This window comes from Rattus norvegicus, chromosome 8 (assembly GCF_036323735.1).
Source record: "Rattus norvegicus strain BN/NHsdMcwi chromosome 8, GRCr8, whole genome shotgun sequence".
Lineage (NCBI taxonomy): Eukaryota > Metazoa > Chordata > Mammalia > Rodentia > Muridae > Rattus > Rattus norvegicus.
Genome location: NC_086026.1, coordinates 96,503,531 through 96,523,464, shown reverse-complemented (window position 1 = coordinate 96,523,464; position 19,934 = coordinate 96,503,531). Strand labels below are relative to the sequence as shown.

General features: G+C 42.8%; 1 protein-coding gene across 1 annotated transcript in view; it reads left to right on the top strand.

Annotated features, from left to right (window-relative positions):
* Me1 (malic enzyme 1) overlaps positions 1–19,934 on the top strand; it is a 111,188-nt gene that overhangs the window by 16,780 nt on the left and 74,474 nt on the right. The window contains exon 3 of the mRNA NM_012600.3: positions 765–914. Within this exon, the coding sequence (NP_036732.3) occupies positions 765–914 (150 nt within the window). The remainder of the gene's footprint in view (positions 1–764; positions 915–19,934) is intronic.

Genomic DNA, 19,934 nt, shown 5'->3' with positions numbered 1-19,934 from the left:
GTCCATGCCAGCCTGGTCTAAAGTGAGTCCTAGACCAGCCAGGACTACGGCGTGAGACTGTTTCACAAAAGAAAGGAAGGAAAGGAAGAAGGAGCCATTAGCTTGCCTAAGTTAGTGGTTAGGCCCTCCTGTGATACTCTCATCTCTTTATAAAGTAGGGACTACGTCTGTCTACATACTGAACAGAATTGTTACGTTAGCAATAATAGTGATGTTTGAATCAAATTTATGTGTTCTCATTTTTTGAGATCACGAGGTTTTATGGTGTGTATATATCTGTGTGTGTGTGCACATGTATGTATATGTCTGTGTGCATGCACATGCATGCAGTTGTGGAGACCAGGAGTTGACGTTGGCTCTCTTCCTCTATAGTTTTCTACCTCATTTTCTGAGACAGAGTCTCTCACTGAACCCAGAGCACATTGACTGACTAACCTACTGAGCTCTGGGGTCTGCTTGTCTGTAACCCTGCACGGGGTTACAGGTGTGGACTACTGAGTGTTGTTTTTGCGTTGATTCCAGAGATCCAAACACAGATCCTCACGTGTGCATGTGCAGATCCTTGGGTTTCCATGGAGCCAGCTCCCTAGCCCCTTGAAGGATATTTCTAAATATTTTTGCTATTTCCCTTATAAGACAGGGTCTCACTATGGAACCCAATCTGTCTACTTGACTAAAGATGTGTTGTGTACTTGGTTGAAATTAGATTTCTAATAGCCATTTTGACTATTGGAAATAGATCTAATTGTGTCTCATGTCCACAGGTATCTTCTGTTAATGGATCTGCAAGATAGGAATGAGAAGCTCTTCTACAGTGTGCTTATGTCTAATGTTGAAAAGTTCATGCCTATCGTTTACACTCCCACCGTGGGTCTTGCATGCCAACAATACAGTTTGGCATTCCGGAAGCCAAGGTATAAACTTTTATTTTAAATACAATTTGCATTTTATCTTTTTTGTAAATTTTTTAAATTTTGTAATTGACATGAGTTGTATTAATCTATCATACAGAACACGTGTAATCATGAAATGGCTAAATTGAGCTCGTTAATGGGTACATTATCAGTTATATTTGGTGATTATTCAAGCCAATTAAAATATATTATTATCAGTGAATTTTGGCAAGAACACAGAAACCAGTTTCCTAGCAATTCCAAGAATCCGATATGTTGGAGCACGGAGAGCTGGCTCACACTGCTCTTTGAAGGGCCATACTGAGTAGCTCACAACTGCCTGCTACTCAGTTCCCGGGGGTTCAACACTCTCTTCTGGCTTCATGGGGTAGGACAACTGCATTCATGTTCATATATACATCCACACTTAAATCTTAAGCATTTAAGTAATTAAATAATTAAAATAGGTTTTCATTATCTGTAGTCACTGTGGTACACAGTGCTGCTCTCTATTCCTTCTTACCTAGTTGAAATTCTGCATTATTTGACATGTATCTCATAATTGTGCAGCAAATCTTCCAGCCCCTGCTAACTACTTCAGTTGTTTGTGTTGTGAGTTTGACTAAATCAGTGAGCTACCAGGTTGTGCCTCCCATTCTGGGTTTGGCTTGTTTCGCTTAATATACTGTCCTCCATGTTCACCCAGGGTTTTAGAGTGACAGTATACACTCCTTCCTCAAGACGGAACAGTATACTATTGTGTGTGCCTTCATAAACTCATTTGTTACAGAAATAAGTCTGATTATGTATCATTCATACCCCAGCCAACATGTCTCTGATCATTTTAAGGATAGGCATTTCACAGGGGTCAAGTGGCAGCTTCACCAAAACGATTCAACCCAGCATGGGTGACAAATTATGGAGCTGAAACTTAGGGAAGAAGAAGCCTCATGAATCTGGTCAGTCTAGGGACTTTCTGAAGTCATGAAGTTGTTCACTTCCTGTTTTAATGTCTTTCCACTTCCTGCAGGATTGACTGTTTCAACACTCCACCTAACGTCCTATGTCTTAAGAAACTTCTTTCAAAATGAGAGGTTTTATTAGACAAAACCACTCAGTAACACGCCTCCAGTGGCTGTCAACTGCTAATAGCTCCTAAGTAAGGGGCGGGGTCAGAGAACACCTCAGTCTGTGTATTTCATGGAGTTTCTAATATCTTAGTTTGTGCATTATGTATGCTATGATTATATCTGTTTAAAGTATGACAGTGATGAAGAGTATTAATGTGGATCTCTGAAGAGACCCAATTATTAGGATTTCTAGGTTTTGCTTTGTTTTTACCCAGAAAATCTTTTTCTTTTTAGTGCCTAGAGTTGAACCCAGGGCCTTGCATATGCTAAACAAGTGCTCTTCCACCCTCAACCCCTCCTGGAAAATTCTTTTGGGGGAACATAGGGGTGTGTGTTGAGACAGGTTCTATGTAGCCCTGGCTATCCTAGGAGTAACTATGTAAGAACAGGCTGGCCTGGAACTTACAGAACCCATCTGTTCCTCCCAGGTGCTAGGACATGTGACACTGTCCCTAGCCTTCTGGAAAGGTCTTAAAGAAAAAAAAAATATATATATATATGAATGAAATGAACTATTAAGATGAACTACAGTAAAACAGTCAGGATTTCAAAACTTTCTTGGAGTAGTCATTAGTCAACAGTAACTGCACTTCCTAATTTGTTATGTGGTAATTACTGACACCATTATGACCTGGGTTTGAACCCATCTCTAGATGGTTACATTTATTAGTCTAAATGTTGTTTACTTAAATGAAAATATGGTCTGAATATATCCAGAATCTCAAGATGAGGGTGTCCTTTTTAACTGAAACTTGATTTGTGAAATAGCAATAAGAAAACAAGCTTAAAATAATACTTAAAAAAAAAGATCCCTGCAGCTGGCTTTCCTTCAACCAAATAATGTTGAAGTGGGGAATACAGCTGCATTAACCATGAAATGAATGGTTAATTGAATCGAAACTCTCGGAGCCTTCAAATGTGTTGTATAGGCGGAAGATGCTAATTTTATTTAAGTTAGAACTGCTTTAGGAGCTCAGTAACTAATTGTAAAGTAAGCATGGGTAATTTCATGGCCAGTTTGAGTAAGTGCAGACTGGATGCTCAACCTTTGAAATATTGCTCTTACGGGCTCTGTGACCTGATCACCTGTGAAAGGCCCCGCCTCTTTATACCATAACTGGAATTGAGGTTTGAGCAGTTACATTTAGAGAATGCAGCTTCCGTGCCTTGTGACCACCTTGGTAATTTAACATTATTCTCCTTACTACTGAGACAGCGAAATGTAAACCTCCAGACAGTCCAGTGCCCAGAGGTCCTGGGGCTGCTGTCAGAGGCAGGTGGGCTGGTTTGTAGAAAATGGGCCAGATGGGTATTTATGGGAAGGGTCATTCTGGATTCAGGTATTGCTGACTAGGGTGAGCTAAGGCTGTGCTTATTTGAACTTGGTTTTCTTGAATTTAAGCCACATTAGAGTGGTCAGCTGTGGTAGTGGCTCACGGGGGGTAGGGGGTTTGGAGGGAGAGGCTGGTGGGTCTCTGGGTGAAGCCAGCCTTGTCTACCCAGAGAGTTCTGGGCCAGCAAGAGAGACATAGTGAGAGCCTGTAAAGACATGTTAAGGTTACTGTCTCGAACCAGGAAGGATAGTAACCCTACACCTCTCACTTAGCCTGTAAGCTTTAGAGATTCTGTTAAATGTCAAACCACTGATTTTGTTTTTAATGCTTTCAGAAGAGTGATATGATTGTTACTTGCAGGCAAGCCATTGGCTTGTAGTGATACCTTTGGTTTTTATTTCTACAGGTTCTTAGTTTGTGCTCTTGTTCATTTGTTTTGTTACCTTTAAAATAAGTTCAGAATTTGCACTGGTCGTGTTTGTTTGTTTTTGTTTTGCTTTTTGCATTGGTCATGCTTTAAAGTTTTTAGAAAGAGAGTGCCACAGTGGATGCTCCTAAAAGCTCTTAAACAAACTAGAATGAATTAGTTTTTAACTGTTGCGTCAGTGGACTTTTGAGCAATTCTTCAGAAAAAGCTGCTTGTCACTGACAGTGGAGATGCAGGTGGTGATGAGCTCAGGAATTACAAGTGCAGATTATTCTTTTCCTGAGCGGGACAAGGGCTGCATTTATGAAAGTGTGTGTGTGTGTGTGTGTGTGTGTGTGTGTGTGTGTGTGTGTGTGTGACATTTACTAAGTAGGAGTGAGGTCAAGTCTCTGCTACCACAGCTACTAGGAATTCAGTGTGTGCCCAGAGGAGTTTCGAATTCCAAAGTATTTTCTTTCTTAAGCATTGCCTTAATGAGGAAAAATGTGGAGAATGGAAAAAATGTAGACATGATTCAAACATCAGTTCTTTACATCAAGATCTAACGGTCAGCCCAATTTATGCGTAGACGTATAAATCTCTTTGGCAAGGCTTCGAGACTTATCTTCTACTGTAAAAGACCTTCAGAAACACAAAGTAACAGCTCATTGAGTCTCCGCTCCATGTAGAGACTGCACATGTGGAAAACTTGAGTGGAAATTTTGGTTTTATATCCAAAAATAATTTTGCTACAGTCTGTGTGGCACATCCAGGTGTTTTGATTTAAGTTGACGTGTAACATATGGAGAATTCAGAAATAGTTTGCCAAGTTTTATCTCAGGTAGCACTCATGAAGGCGCACACATTGAGTTACTTTTCCATTTACAAGAGTGCATGCATTTTAAATGAGAATTATAAAGCTTAGTCTTCATTACTAAAAGTAAAACGTAAACTGAAAAGAGGAAGTGATTCTTAGATCATTTTGTATCTTACCTTCTCATGCCTGGAGTACTACATTTAATAGATAGCTGTGTTTTTGATGGGTTATTGACATATTGGGCTCTGTCCATAGAAGGGGGCTGAGTAGTAACAGTTACTAAACTGGTCTCCTGAGAGTGAACTGGGAGAAGTAAGGGACCCAAGCCTACAGGGCTTAAGTCTTCACTTACTCCCAAGTCCTTTGTGTAGGAGACAGCACCCCTTTTCACAGGGTAGCCATAGAGGGGTAACTGCAGTTGCTGGGTGGACATTGTTGCAGGGGTTTAGCCCTTTCCAGAGCATTTCTGATGGGCATTGGAATACGCTCTTCCCACCTTCAAACCTGGAAATAGTTGAGTGGTTCGGGATAATTGTTGATGAGACCTGCTCTGAATGAGATCCTAGCAGTGGGTTTATTGTGAGCTATTGAATTCTAAGGTCGCTTCCTTTTATTTATTTTGTGCTAAATTTATTGTGATGCTGTAAGGTTCTGTTTCTTCCTTTTCTTCTGTGCAGCCTCTGTTTCTGGCTTAGGAATTGTTTGTGTTCTTGCTTGGGGAGGACCATGTCAAGGTGGCTCATGTGTGGGTAAATCTGACCATGACCTCTGGACGTTCAGTGGTGTACTTTGTGTGGCTTGTTCACCTGGGAATGGTCAGTGATGAGAGACTTCACATCTCAACCCAGAAGCTCAGGGTTACTCTCTGCATGTGCAGCCAGGGTTCAATGCTCTGTTTTGTCTAGCTCCACTGTCTGGCCTGGGTACAGGAGTAACTTCTTCACCTTCACTGTACACCAGTGTAGGGCACATCAGTGTAGTACACACCAGTGTAGGGCACATCAGTGTAGGGCACATGATTGTAGGGCACACCGGGGCAGGGCACACCAGTGTAGGGCACATCAGTGTAGGGCACACAGTGTAGCATCCCTTGCTTCTTTGAGTGACATCTTTGAGATAACGTGTTAGCTTTTAAAATATGCATATCCCTGGTGGCCCGAGCAGTGTCACACATGTTCTTAGTGAACACCAAGAATTGAATCTCTTGATTTGCATGATTTTCTGGGGTTTTTCTGGGTCAAGAGAATAAGGAACTATGTTCACAGGTTACCTCAGGTCACTTTCATGAAGAGAGATGGTCAGTTTTTGTTAACATTCTGTAAGTGGCTTATGAAGCAGTACCTTCGGGGCTTTGGAGCCTCTCGTGAAGGAACCTGACACGCCAGTTATTCAGTGCTGAGGGTGGAGCACTCCTTTCATTCCAGCACTCAGAAGGCGGAGGCAGCTGGATCTTAATTCAAGGCCAGACTATTCTACAGACGAGTTCCAGGACAGCCAAGGCTACCCAGAGAAACATGGTCCCCCCAAAAAAAACAGACAAAACCCTGAAGAAGTTCAGTTAACAACTTTCATTGTGATGTTGAGATTTATCAAAAACAGTATACTTTTAAACAAGAGGAATTCATAATCATTTAATGACTTGATTCGTTAAAATTCTCCCTATATCCCTACAAACTTTTGACCACAACAAGCATGTAATTTTATCCCCATGTGCCGTGGCTGTGGTGCTTGAATGGCTAAAGCAGAATATTGGAATTTCTCACGTGGTTAGAATAGTTGCGCTCCTTGGATGTCAGTGTTTGTGTCAGGCTCTCTCAGGCTCCTGGTGCTGGCTTTCCTCTGTCTTATGGAAAGCTAACAGGTTGTAGTTAGAAATCTGCAAGAGCAGGCGGTGCTCCTTCTGGGGCAGTGCTCCTTCCGGCTTTACCCTTATTTGGAAATAATATTCATGTAAAGATGGAGTCAGTAATGTTTAGTTATTGTTGGTTTTATTTTTTAAAATGTTTATTTTATAATTTGAAAGCAGTCATTCCAAGAAAAGTATCACCAAGGTGTTCAGGGCCAGATTTCATAGAGAGAGGGAAGGAGGGAGGGAGGAGGGAAGAGAGGAGAGAGTGTGAATGAGAGTGTGAGTGAGAGTGTGAGTGAGAGTGTGAATGAGAGTGTGAGTGAGAGTGTGAATGAGAGTGTGAATGAGAGTGTGAGTGAGAGTGTGAATGAGTGTGAGAGTGTGAGTGAGAGTGTGAGTGAGAGTGTGAATGAGAGTGTGAGTGAGAGTGTGAGTGAGAGTGTGAGTGAGAGTGTGAGTGAGAGTGTGAATGAGAGTGTGAGTGAGAGTGTGAGTGAGAGTGTGAATGAGAGTGTGAGTGAGAGTGTGAGAGTGTGAGTGAGAGTGTGAGAGTGTGAGTGAGAGTGTGAGTGAGAGTGTGAGTGAGAGTGTGAGTGAGAGTGTAAGTGAGAGTGTAAGTGAGAGTGTGAGTGAGAGTGTGAGAGTGTGAGTGAGAGTGTGAGAGTGTGAGTGAGAGTGTGAGTGAGAGTGTGAGTGAGAGTGTGAGTGAGAGTGTGAGTGAGAGTGTGAGTGAGAGTGTGAGTGAGAGTGTGAGTGAGAGTGTGAGTAAGAGTAGAGGGAGAGCCTTATCTAAGTGGCCCTGTGACTGAGTGGCTGCACCAGAGCCACCTAAGGGCCAGGGAAGGGCCTGGCTGATCCTAGGGCACAGTGAGGCCTGAAGTTGGCCTGCGGCACGCAGTCCTCCTGTGGAGGAGGACCTCTTCTCTAGCAGGATTTTTAACCCCTTGTAATGACCCAACATTATGGAGAGTAATTTAAGGCCTACATAGTAAATGCTACTCTTGCTTAAAAATGACCTTTGTACCTGTTTTCAAAAGTTAACGTGATGTATTTGTTAATGAACATTATTCTTCATAGGGCTTATAAAATATAGAGTCTTCTTCATAGGACTTATCGTGTTTGTTTCCCCAACAGCAGAATTCTAATAGGTATTTCATGAGAATGTTGCTCTACTATTGTTTCATTCATTTTTATGTTAATTAGTTAATTAATTGTGTGTCTGTATGTGCATGCTGCTCTGTATTAGGGCCTAAGAGGACAGCTTGTCTGAACTGGTTCTCTCCTTTCACATGTGGACCATGTTGTCAGGCTTGGCAGCCATCCCTCCAGCCCTGTCTCATTTTCTAAGGGGCCTGACTTTTAATGACAGTAGTTTGATATTTAAACCCAGTTTATGAATTGTCATAGCATCTTCTAGCACGTAGTTTTCTGCAGGGGTTCTCACTGATTCTTCTCGGCTTTGCCACGTCTTCAGAAGCTTTCTGTGGGTCCGCTGTCCATTATTTCTTCTCTCCTTTCCTGTACCAGGAGTTCCATGAGCATGTCCTGTCCTGCAGGCTAAGCACTTTATTAGGCAGTGACTCATCAGGATATATGTCTTGTCCTTGTGGACAAGAATTAACATATTATCCCCATGTGAACACAGGGGAACATGACTGTTATAAAGGAAATAAGAGAGTGAGAGTAATGAGGGGTTCCCTTTTATGATGCATAGTTTCTATATGCAGGGTAAGGTGATAGTTTGTAAAATACAAAAGAAAACAGAAGGGGCCGAGACCAAGCGAATTGTATTGTCAGAAGCTCTGGCCTGGAGCAGTGTGGAACGTAGGCAGGAGGCAAAGGCCAGGCTGTGGTACATTTTCTTTGTAGTCCTTTGTCCTGTTGTAAGCTACTGAGCTATGTGAGACCACTGACGGTAGCCTCCAATTACAGTTTTAGATGATTGCTCTGCTCCATATGGACAAAAGGCTGGGGTGGAATGGGAGGTCTAGTGAGACTTGCAGTACTGCCTGCCTGCATCTCCTAATTGCTTTGAATAGACTTAATCGGCTTAGGCTTTGGAGTAAGGAGATCAAGCAAGGCTGCAAACTCACGCAGTTGTCAACAGTGGCAGTTTGCTGGTAGCCTTTAGTTCTACTGTAGTGGCCTAAGTAGGCGAGGTGACACAGATATGTAACACTGCTGTATTTATACTCGGATACCTCAGCTGCAGATCAGAGGCTGCGCTGGATTTAAGAAGTCTGAGTTTGCAGCCTTAGTACAGGTTATTTGGTTTGCAACCCAAGGCCCTCCCCTTCTGATCTTGTTCTCTGTTCACTACTCAAACCCATTGTGAGCCAAGGAAGACTCAGCTAGACCATGTGTTATCCCAGCACTAAATCTTTTCCACTTCATTTCTGTGCACCTCTTTTAAATTTAAATATTATTACTATGGGTGTGGAGCACTGTAGTCGTCTTCTGGACCTTCTGCTGGTTTTGGCTGGCTATTGTGGGGTCATAAGAATATGAACTCTTTGTAGCCTTATTCTCCGTATCTCATATATTCCTCCCAAATCCCTGATGGATTGGCTCAACATTTTATTTTCATGAGCTTACTCTATGTCCCTTGTCAATAAAATACATTTCTTTCTTAATCTTTACAACTGAGTGCGGTGTTCCACTCCACCCACACAAATGTGGCTGTCATGTTCTGCAGGTTTCATTCAGGGCCATGGTCTCCATTCTGAGCATTCTCTTACTCACTTGTAACCTAAGAACTTCCAACAGCATCTCTACCCCATCTCACCTATTACTTCCAGCTCTTAAGTAGCTCTTCTTAATGGTATACAGTGACCCAGAGCTCCCCAACCCCAGCCCAGTATCCCTAACCTGAGGGACTCAGAGTTCTACACAGTACAATGTTGTCTACTTGGTTCCCTCAATAGCACAGAAGTAGTCACGATCTCCCTTTCTCTGTTTTGTATCTTGTGAAGGTTGTCGCTTATCTGTGAGGTCAGATCATTACCCAACCTCTGTTGCCAGTCTTTTAGATTAGGCCCTCTCATTTCTTCTCTGAATTTCTGCATCTCCATCCTATCACAATGAGTACTTTCCTCAAGAAGGTGTACTAATTATGTCATTCCCTAGGCTGGCATGGCTGACTCTGCCCCCATGACAGAAGCCAAGCTCTTTTGTGTGATGCTGTTTCTGTCCCTGGATCACTCAGCCTACCTTTCTGTTTTTATTATTGTCTTTCTTCCGCTCTCTCAGGTTCCCCACACCCAGGCGAGTGCCCGTCAACCTGGGGACCTTTACAGTCTGAATGATGTTCACATGGTAACTACTTCTTTTTCTTGTCACTCTGTGTTGGCCTCTCTGTCCTGGCTGGTAGTGCTCACCCTCCCCACACCCTCGGGTGCACTGCCTTCATGTAATGCATAGAACACGAGTGAAATTCCCAAGGGGTGGCACTGAAGACCTGAGAAGCCTGGGCCCGAGTCCCTCGCTGTGCTGCTTGTTAACACCGGTCTTGGCTTACTATACTGCAGACCCCGGTTTTAGTGTCCTGGTCTGTACATGAGTGCCCTTAGTCCGTTAACATGCGATGGTGCCCCTTGAAGCTGCCTTTCCATGGCAGGGGTGTTGTAGGACTTAAAAAAATGATTTAGTTTCCAAATGTCAAATTATTTTATGAAACAGAATTTGTTTTTCTAACACCAATTGTAACTGGAGCATAACTATTTGAGTTGATATAAAATGTAGTTAGTAAAATATAGGAAAATAGGAATATCATGAACCATTGGCTAGAACTATATTTTTAGGACCAGAAGGCTTTTTAAAAACTATGTGGGGGCTGGGGATTTAGCTCAGTGGTAGAGCGCTTACCTAGGAAGCGCAAGGCCCTGGGTTCGGTCCCCAGCTCCGAAAAAAAGAACCAAAAAAAAAAAAAAAAAAAAAAAACTATGTGGGGGTTGGAGAGATGGCTCAGTGGTCAAGAGCACTGACTGCTCTTCCAAGGACCTGAGTTCAATTCCCAGCAATCACATGGTGGCTCACAACCATCTGTAATAGGATCCGATGCCCTCTTCTGGTGTGTCTGAAGACAGCTACAGTGTACTCATATATAATAAATAATTCATTAAAAAACTATGCAAATACAAATTGTGTTTTATAAACTTCATATTTGGGCTAGGAAGATGGCTCAGTGGGTAAAAGCACTTGCCACACAAGCCTGACAATTTGGACCCCAGAAACCAGGTAAAAGCTCAGTAGTGCAAGTAAGTGTAACCTGAGTGTTCTTCTATGGGGAGGTGGGAGGCAGAGGCAGGAGAATCACCAGAAGTTCTTGTGTGGGCTAGCCTGATTTAAGCAACAGCAAAGAGAACCTGTTTTGAGCAAGGTGGAAAGATGAGGATCCACTCCTGAAGGTTTCCCTCTGACCTCTGATCACTGACCTCTGACATGCAGGCTTCATGCCGGGAGCTCCCCAGCGATGGACACACCCCCCCCACACACACACACATGAGAGAGAGAGAGAGAGAGAGAGAGAGAGAGAGAGAGAGAGAGAGAGAGAGAGCGCTAGCTAGCTAGCTTTCAGAGTATTGTCACCCATTCTCATCTTTTTCCCACTTATTACTACCTCTTCCAAGTCCCTTTCCCACACTGTCTTTTGTTTGTTCTGTGACCCAATGAGTTTAACCATGTTGTCTCCATGACATGTGGGTCTAGAATTACCTGTTGTAGTACAATGGACTCCTCAGAGGTCGTCCATTCTCACTTCAGCTAAACTTTTTTTTTTTTCTTTTTTCTGGAGCTGGGGACCGAACCCAGGGCCTTGCGCTTGCTAGGCAAGCGCTCTACCACTGAGCTAAATCCCCAATCCCTCACTTCAGCTAAACTTAAAACAAAAAAACTCATGGTGGGTTCCTGGTGGTAGTAGAGGTTTGAACTTTTGATGGATGAGGGTGGTCAGTTGGTGTATGGAACAGATTGGAGTGGTCAGTCAGCAGTAACAGTGACTCCCAGAAACTCCTTTGGAAAAGTGGCTTGTTGTTTGTCATGTGATTTATATTTATGTATTGTTAGGTTTACCTCCTTTTTATTAGATTTTTTTTTCTAAAGAGGAAAATACAAGGGAAAAAGACCCCACAAACAAAATACAACCAAAACAAAACCAAAGCTCTCCAGTTTGGGTTAATTAGGGCCTGTTTCCATAATTATCAGCACATGTACATAGATGTCTGTTAGTTGTCCAAAACATTGGAAAAGGAAGTGAGACTTACTGATGGGATAGTTTGATCATTTAGTGCTGAGTTTAGATCTACTGTCTCTTAGGAACACAATCACAAAGCAAGACCAGCAAAAGGAACTTTTAGAGTAAAGGCCCAGAGTTACGACTGTTGGGCTTATGTCATTCTGTAATTTGAAAGGATCCTGAAAACAAAACTTCGACTATGAAGCTCTTGCTCTCTGAGGATGCTGCTTGTCCTAGGCACGAGTGTAGCTGTGGAATAAGCTCAGCGGCTTACAGCAGGGCAGCCTGACTGACGACAGTTGATACGTTAGTTTCTGCAATTCCCCGAAGATTTGGAAGTTGGAATCCTGAGCCAGCGTGGTCAGGTTTCATGTGAACATTGGGGCAGATCCTAATGAGCTAATAAGAGTTACAGCTCAAGCTCCAGGGTATTGTAGCCTTTCCCCACTGTCCTTTCTTATCTGTAGAGCCTTTGGCTTCTGCATACAAATCAGTGGCACTGCTCTGTGGAAGCCGCTGCATACAAATCAGTGGCACTGCTCTGTGGAAGGCGCTGCATACAAATCAGTGGCACTGCTCTGTGGAAGGCGCTGCATACAAATCAGTGGCACTGCTCTGTGGAAGCCGCTGCATACAAATCAGTGGCACTGCTCTGTGGAAGCCGCTGCATACAAATCAATCAGTGGCACTGCTCTGTGGAAGCCGCTGCATACAAATCAGTGGCACTGCTCTGTGGAAGCCGCTGCATACAAATCAGTGGCACTGCTCTGTGGAAGGCGCTGCATACAAATCAGTGGCACTGCTCTGTGGAAGGCGCTGCATACAAATCAGTGGCACTGCTCTGTGGAAGGCGCTGCATACAAATCAGTGGCACTGCTCTGTGGAAGCCGCTGCATACAAATCATTGTCTCTGCCATTTCCTGTCATGTCTCCAGTTCATAGTTTATGTTGGCCTTCCATAGGGCTCACATTCCACAGCCATCAAGTAACTGAAACGTTGTTTTCTTTGCATTGCCAAGAAGTGTTAGATAGGATGTATGTGCTTTCCCTTGAAAGTGAGAGTTACTTTTTTTCTTCTGTATTTCCTTAATATTTGTAATTATTTTTGCAAGGAAACCTAAGCTCTCAGCCTTAAAATGGCACTAAGTAACTATGCTATTTATGTAGGATCTAGGCACTCAAACTGGAAGTGTAGCATGGACGCTTGACAAGTACTTGATGCTTGCTACTGGGTTTTTGTGTTGGTATCTACCGGATGTGGTGCTTCTCCATTTTGGGGGGGGGGGTCTAATTTTTTGTACTGCCTCATAACTGTGGGTATTTTTTTCCTATACTGTCATGCTTGAAATTTTTCAGTGTGTGTTTTCTAATGGCCTTACTTTTATTGTGTGTGTACTGGGTATTTTCTCTGTGTGCATGTAAGTATACTGTGTACATACTATATTGTTGTGTCAGAAGAGGAACATCGGCTCTAGAACTGGAACTGTAGACAGGTGGGAGCCACCATGTGGGTAACTGGTAGCTAAACCCAGGTCCTCTGCGAGAGCAGCAAGTGCTCTTCCTTCACTGGGCTGCCTCCCTAGCCCCACCTTTCAGTATGTCTTCCCCCAGTATGTCTCCCCAGTATGTCTCCCCCAGTATGTCTCCCCAGTATGTCTTCCCCAGTATGTCTTCCCCCAGTATGTCTCCCCCAGTATGTCTCCCCAGTATGTCTTCCCCCAGTATGTCTCCCCTAGTATGTCTTCCCCAGTATGTCTTCCCCAGTATGTCTCCCCAGTATGTCTCCCCCAGTACGTCTTAGTAGATACTTCTGGGGAGCCTTGGGAGGCTATAGGAGAATATCATTAATAGTAGGTTCCCTCATGTCATGGGCCTCAGGTTGGACGAGTCATTGGTTGACTTTCCCTTAATTTCTGCTCCATCTTTATCCCTGCACATCTTGTCGGCAAGACACATTGTAGGTCAAAGGTGGGTTGGTGTCCCCATCTTGGAACTCTTTCCTGGTTACAGGAGGTGGCCATTTTAGGTTCTATCTCCCCTACTGCTAGGAGTCTTAGTGAGTCATGTCATCCTCATAGGTTCCTAGGAGTTTCCCTTGTCCTAGGTTTTCTAGCTCGTTCCAGAAATGTACCCCGACCCCAGTTCTCACTCCCTCTGTCCTTCCCACACTTAATCCCTTCTGTTTTCCTCTCCACCTCACTCCCAGCCAGTTTCTTCCCTCCACACACTCCCAATGTCTATTTTATTTTTCCTTCTCAGTGTGAGTTGAGCATCCTCCCCTAGGTCCTCATTGTTACTTGGCTTCTTTGGCTCTGTGGATTATCGCATGGCTGTTCTGTACTTTATGACTAATGTCCACTTATAAGTGAGTACATAACATGTGTCTTTTGGGGTCTGGGTAACTTCACTCAGGATAGTTTCTAGGTCCATTCATTTGCCTGCAAATTTCATGATGTCCTTGTTTTTAGTAGCTGTGTAATACTCCATTGTATAAATGAACCACATTTTCTTTATCCATTCTCTGGACATCTAGGTTGTTTCCAGTTCCTGACTATTTCAAATAAGACTGCTATGAACATAATTGAGCATGTGTCTTTGTGATATGGTGGAGCATCTTTTGATTATATGCCCAGGAGTGTTATAGATGGGTCTTGAGGTAGAACTATTGCCAATTTTCTGAAAAACTGCTAAATTGATTTCCAAAGTGGTTATACAAGTTTGCAGTCTCACTAGCAATGGAGGAGTTTTCCCCTTTTTCTACATCCTTGCCAGCATGTGCTGTCACTTGAGTTTTTAGCCACTTAGCCATTCTGATAGGCATAAGATAGAATCTCAGGGTCGTTTTGATTTGTATTTCCCTAATGGCTAAGGACATTGAATATTTTTTTAAGTGTTTCCCAGCCATTAGAAATTTTGTCAAGAATTCTGTTTAGCTCTGTACCCCATTTTTCAGTTGGGTTGTCTGGTTTGTTGGTGTGTAATTTCTGTAGTTCTTTGTATATTTTAGGTACCAGCTCTCTGTCAGATAGAGGGCTGGCAAAGATCTTTTCCCGTTCTGTAGGCTGCTGTTTTGTCTATTGATAGTGTCCTTTGCCTTACAGAAGCTTTTCAGTTACATGAGGTTTCATTTATTAATTATTGATCTTAGTACCTGAGCTGTTGGTATTCTGTTTAAAAGTTGTCTATTAGGAAAGCCCGTGCATTCAAGGCTAATCCCCACTTTCGCTTCTACCAGACTTAGTGTATCCCGTTTTATGTTGAGGTTTTTGATCTACTTGGACTTGAGTTTTGTGCAGGGTGATAAATACTGATTTATTTACATTCCTCTATATGCAGAGATCCAGTAACCTTCATTGGAGATGCTTTCAGTTTTCTATGGTATAGTTTGTCTTCTCTGTCAAAATTCACCAACTAAGTCCAATTTGTGTTGTCCATATACTCATGGATGTTGGTCTGTTCACTAGAGCATGGATTACCTACAGGGGACCACACCCTTTTTAAAGAAAATTGACTCTTCATCCCCCAGAAGCATCAACTGTCAATAGCCCTTCTGCTAGGAGTGCAGCCTTATGAGTCCCTTCCCCCTTCCCCCTTCAGGCAGGCTGAAATGTTGACTGGTTTGACCTTGTTCAAGCAGCCATAACTACCATGAGCTCCTGAATGCAATGTTCAGAAGATATTGTTTTGTTCCAGTCCTCCTGTGGCCCTAACCTTCTTTTTACTGCCTCCTCCATGATGGTTGCCGAGCCTTTAGGGAAGGGGTGTGACATAAATGTCCCACTTGTGGATGAGCCCACCACAAATACTTATTCTCTGCACTTTGAGAAGTCATGAGTTTCTGAGTTACTGTCTATTGCACAGAGAAACTTCTCTGAGGAAGTTTGAGAGCTACAGAAATCTATGAATTTAGGGGACAGTTTGATACTATGTCCACTGATCAGGAAAATAGTAGTAGGTTCATCTGTGGGCTCTGTGATTTTCCTGACCATACGTTCTTGGCCAGATTTACTGTACCAAGCATGTGTTTCCTCTTGTGGAGTGGACCTTCAATCTAATCAGAAAGTGCTTGGTTACCTCCCTAATATTATGCTGATCATTATTGTAACACAGGGGTCACAACTGAGTTACACTGTTGATTATTGATGATGATGATGATGATGATGATGATGATGATGATGATGATGATGATGATGCCGCTGCCTATAACCTTCCTATATTACTGGCAGGGAGTAAGCTTCTTGTTCAATATCAACTTGATTTCTCCATGTACTGTGATCAAAGTGTGTGGTGAGGCAGAGGCTCTTTATGTAGCCCAGGCTGGTTTTCTGAACATCCTTTCTCTTATATTTTTGGTTGTGACTCTATCCTTTAATGGCTGAGCCATCTCTCCAGCCCTGAACATCCTTTCTCAATATATTGAAAGTTGAATTGATTTGCCTTTAATTTGTCATTTGTCATTGGAGATGTTTATTTTGTTTTTAGAAGTTATAGATTATTAAAAATAAAGCACATGTGTATGCATGCCTATCTTAAGTAATAGCAAGTGGGAAACTTATATATTATAAAAGGACAAACATTATCTCTATAAAGAATACTTGTCATCTATAATTCACACTGGTTGGTATTACCTATTGTGGTGGTTTAAATGAGAATGGCTGTCATAGGTTAATGTATTTGTTTGCTTTATCCCTAGCTAGTAGAGCTGTTTTGGGAAGGATTAGGTAATATGGCTTTAGTGTAGGAAGTGTGTCACTGGGGGTGGGCTTTGAGGTGTCAAAAGCCCATGCCGTCCCAGTCTCTCTTTCTGTCTCCAATTTGTGGATCAGATGTAAGCTCTTCGTTACTACTCCAGCACCATGCCTGCCTGCCTGCCTGCCTGATTCCTGCTTCCCACCATGATGATAATGGACTATTCCTTTTTAATTGTAAGCATTCTCCCAATTAAATGCTTTCTTTTATAACTTGCCTTGGTCTTGTCTCTTTGCAACAATAGAAAAGTAACTAAGACACAGAATAACAAATCATTTTTTTAAAAATTATTTTTGTCCAGATGTGGTAGCACATGCCTCTAATCTCAGCCCTTGAGAGGTAGGACGATTGTCATGAGCTCCAGTCCAGTCAGGGTGACGCAGCAAGACCTCATCCTAAACAAAAGAAAACAGTCCAAAGCAGGGAGGGCAGCACTAGCATTATCAAGATGCTGCTCGTGTAAAGAGAATTGACTTTTGACTATAGCATAACAGACAGAGGAAAACTTTGTCTAACATCTTTAGATAAAAATTATTTTTACCATGCACTTTCCACTAAGCCCCTACCCATCTCTTTTATTTTAAAACTTCTGAGACTGAAGTCTGAAGCACTTAGACTATTTTGGTTACCTTTCTCCCCAAGCTGGTATGATGATAAAATCCACACTTCTTTCCCAGTGTATAGTTCAGAAAATACTGGACAGTTCTCTGGTTGCCCAGTTACTGTTTTCAGTCCCTGGCCATCACTGACATTTTTCACAACAGTAGCAGCACTGAGATCTCAAATTACTAATTGTATGGTCCCCAGTCCTAGAAGTAGCAATGACTCTTACTTAGTTCCTGCTGTTCTTTTCTGGAGTTTTTGCTTCAAAAACTGACTTTTCCTATCTAGGCCGTTGATACATACATACATACATACATACATACATACATACATACATACATACATATATATATATATATGATGCTCCAAAATCGCACCCATGAATCACATTTCTCCAGAAAATTTCCTCATTAGTTTTTTTCTTGTCATATTTTACTTACTAGTAAGTCCTTACTTTCTTGTTTCCTTAAGATTTAATTTTATTTTTAGTCAGGGGTTTGCATGTGTGTTGTGAGAGAGTATGTGCAAAAGAGTGCAGAACCCCCAGAGAGCAGAGGAGTGTGTCAGATCCCGTGGAGGGTGAGTAAAAGGCACTAATGAGCCAGCCCCTCTGGTGCTAGGAAGCAACCAGGTCCTTTGTAAGAGCAGTGCATGCTCCTGACCGCTATGCCATCTCTACAGCAATGTTTTCCTGATTCTTTCCATTACTCCATTTCCTCCTTTGATTGTTGTAAGAAATACAAATTTCTGACTTGTAGAGTTTCTAATCTTGTTGGAAAACATGCAAGGAAGTGAACCTTTTTGTGAGAGTGTGGTAAACAGCGAGAAATAGCAAGTTTCTCTGGAATTCCAAATTCAGCTTGAGAATGTGATTCAGGAACTGTTTGCAGGAGAAGCTGACACTTACACTGCCCATGCTGAGTGATTGGGAGCTGGTCTGGCAGTAAAGAGGAGCTGGAGGGACTGGAAGGCTGCCTGACAGAATCCTTGAAAAATCACTGAAAGTTGGAAATGATGTGGTTCTCAGGCTGAATCAGTTGATCAGATGCCAAGAGCAAGAATGGGACCCAGAGTGGGAGATAAGGCATCAGAAATGGCAGGAACTTAGACAGAAAGTGAGCCCAAGGGGCTAGAGGAAAACAGTTTCCCTAGGTCTTAGCTGTTCCTTAGAGCGAGAGAAGCTTGAGGGAATTGGACACAGAAAATCTGCTACTCAATTACTGCTACTCAAATCGTCCAGGCTGTGGTGGAGGTCGAGGTGGGGGTGGGGGTGGCGGTGGTGGTGGCGCTGGCGGTGGCATTTTCCATGTTACCTGCCCCAATGTTCTGGGTTTCTGAATTAAAGAAACACATACACAGCCTCTATATTTTGATATGCCTTAAACAGCTTAATGGCTGGGCAACTTCCTAACCTCCGCATGACTGATGTACTTTCTGATAATCCCAACTCATCACTTACTAAAATTTCCATCTTGACTGCCCTAGACCCAGACCTGCAGCACTCCTGGGCCATGATCCCTGACTCCTACATGATGCCTATGCTATCTCTTCTGTACCTCTCAAGCCTGGAGTGTGTGTCCCGTTGTCCTTCCCCCCAACCCCCTGCCTCCCAGCATGTCTGTTATATCTATACTTCCTCCTCCCTCAGTCCCTTGCCAGGAATCCTAAAAGTCTCACCTCTGTCTCACCATTGACTGCAGGCAACTTTATTTACCAATTAAAACCAACAGGGTTCCTCAGTGTCTTACATGTAGACATGCAGATCCTGTACAATTTTGGGTATCCAATTAACATAATATAAGCATTAGACCAAATCATAACAAAAGCCAGCATCTAAAGCTGAGCAGGAACAAAGGGCACTGAAGAAGCAAGTGGGACAGCATCAGAGCCCATGGGACGAGAGGACAGGCTACGGACACTTGCTAATACTGTGATGAAGAGTCGGCTCAGCTGGAAGGACACTAATGGGTCAGTTAGTCAAGGCTGCATGCTAATCTACTGAGAAGCTAGAGGGTTGAGTGAGGGACAGGTAAGCAGTAGCTCTTTGTGGAGAGTACAAGAGGCACCGACTTGAGGATGGCAGGAGGAGATCTGAGTGACAGAGGTGTGGGTGCATCACATAGACATGGGTGAGTACCTTTATGAAACATAGCTGTACAGAAGTTGACGAAAAGAGAGAACAGATGCATTGATTTGGATTCTGGGTTTGCAGAAAGGGTGTGAGGGAAACAGAAATAAGTTAAAGAGTTAAAGTTTGATGGCACAGAGCCATGAACTCGAGACCAGTCTGAGCAATTGAGCAATACCTCATCTCAACAATATCTGCTCTAAAAAATGGACTTAGAAGCCCAATTGAATCCTCCCACAACACATGTCTGGAACATTTGGGCATTAAGTGTATTATATTTGTATCAGGTTCAACCTTATTGAAGAGTTATTTTATTGACTGCATGTTATTTGCCAAAGGAAAAGGAGTGATTCTGGGGTGAAATGACCCAAGTAATTTTACCTTAATTATAAGAATGAATATGCTTGGTAATGATAAACTGGGAATGGTGTCACTGATCATAAAAGTCATGTATTTCTGTGATGTTTTTTTAGAAGAAGTGTGAGCTCTGGTGTAGTCACAGTGTAGCTCAGGATGGGCCACGTGTTCTGGAAAAGCTCTCTTGCCGGGTTACAGAGATGGCTTAGTGGTTAGACGTGAGAACCTTTCTTCCAGAGGACCTGTTCGGTTCTCACTACTCACTCAGGCACTCACAACTGCTTGCGATTCTAGCTCCAGGGATCCAGAACTACTGGCCTCCATAGGCACCACACTCATGCATGCATGCACATCTACTCTCTGGTGTGTAGATACATATAATTAAAAATGAAATAAACCTTTAAAAGCTCAGTTGGAGCGTGGAAAGATTAAGAC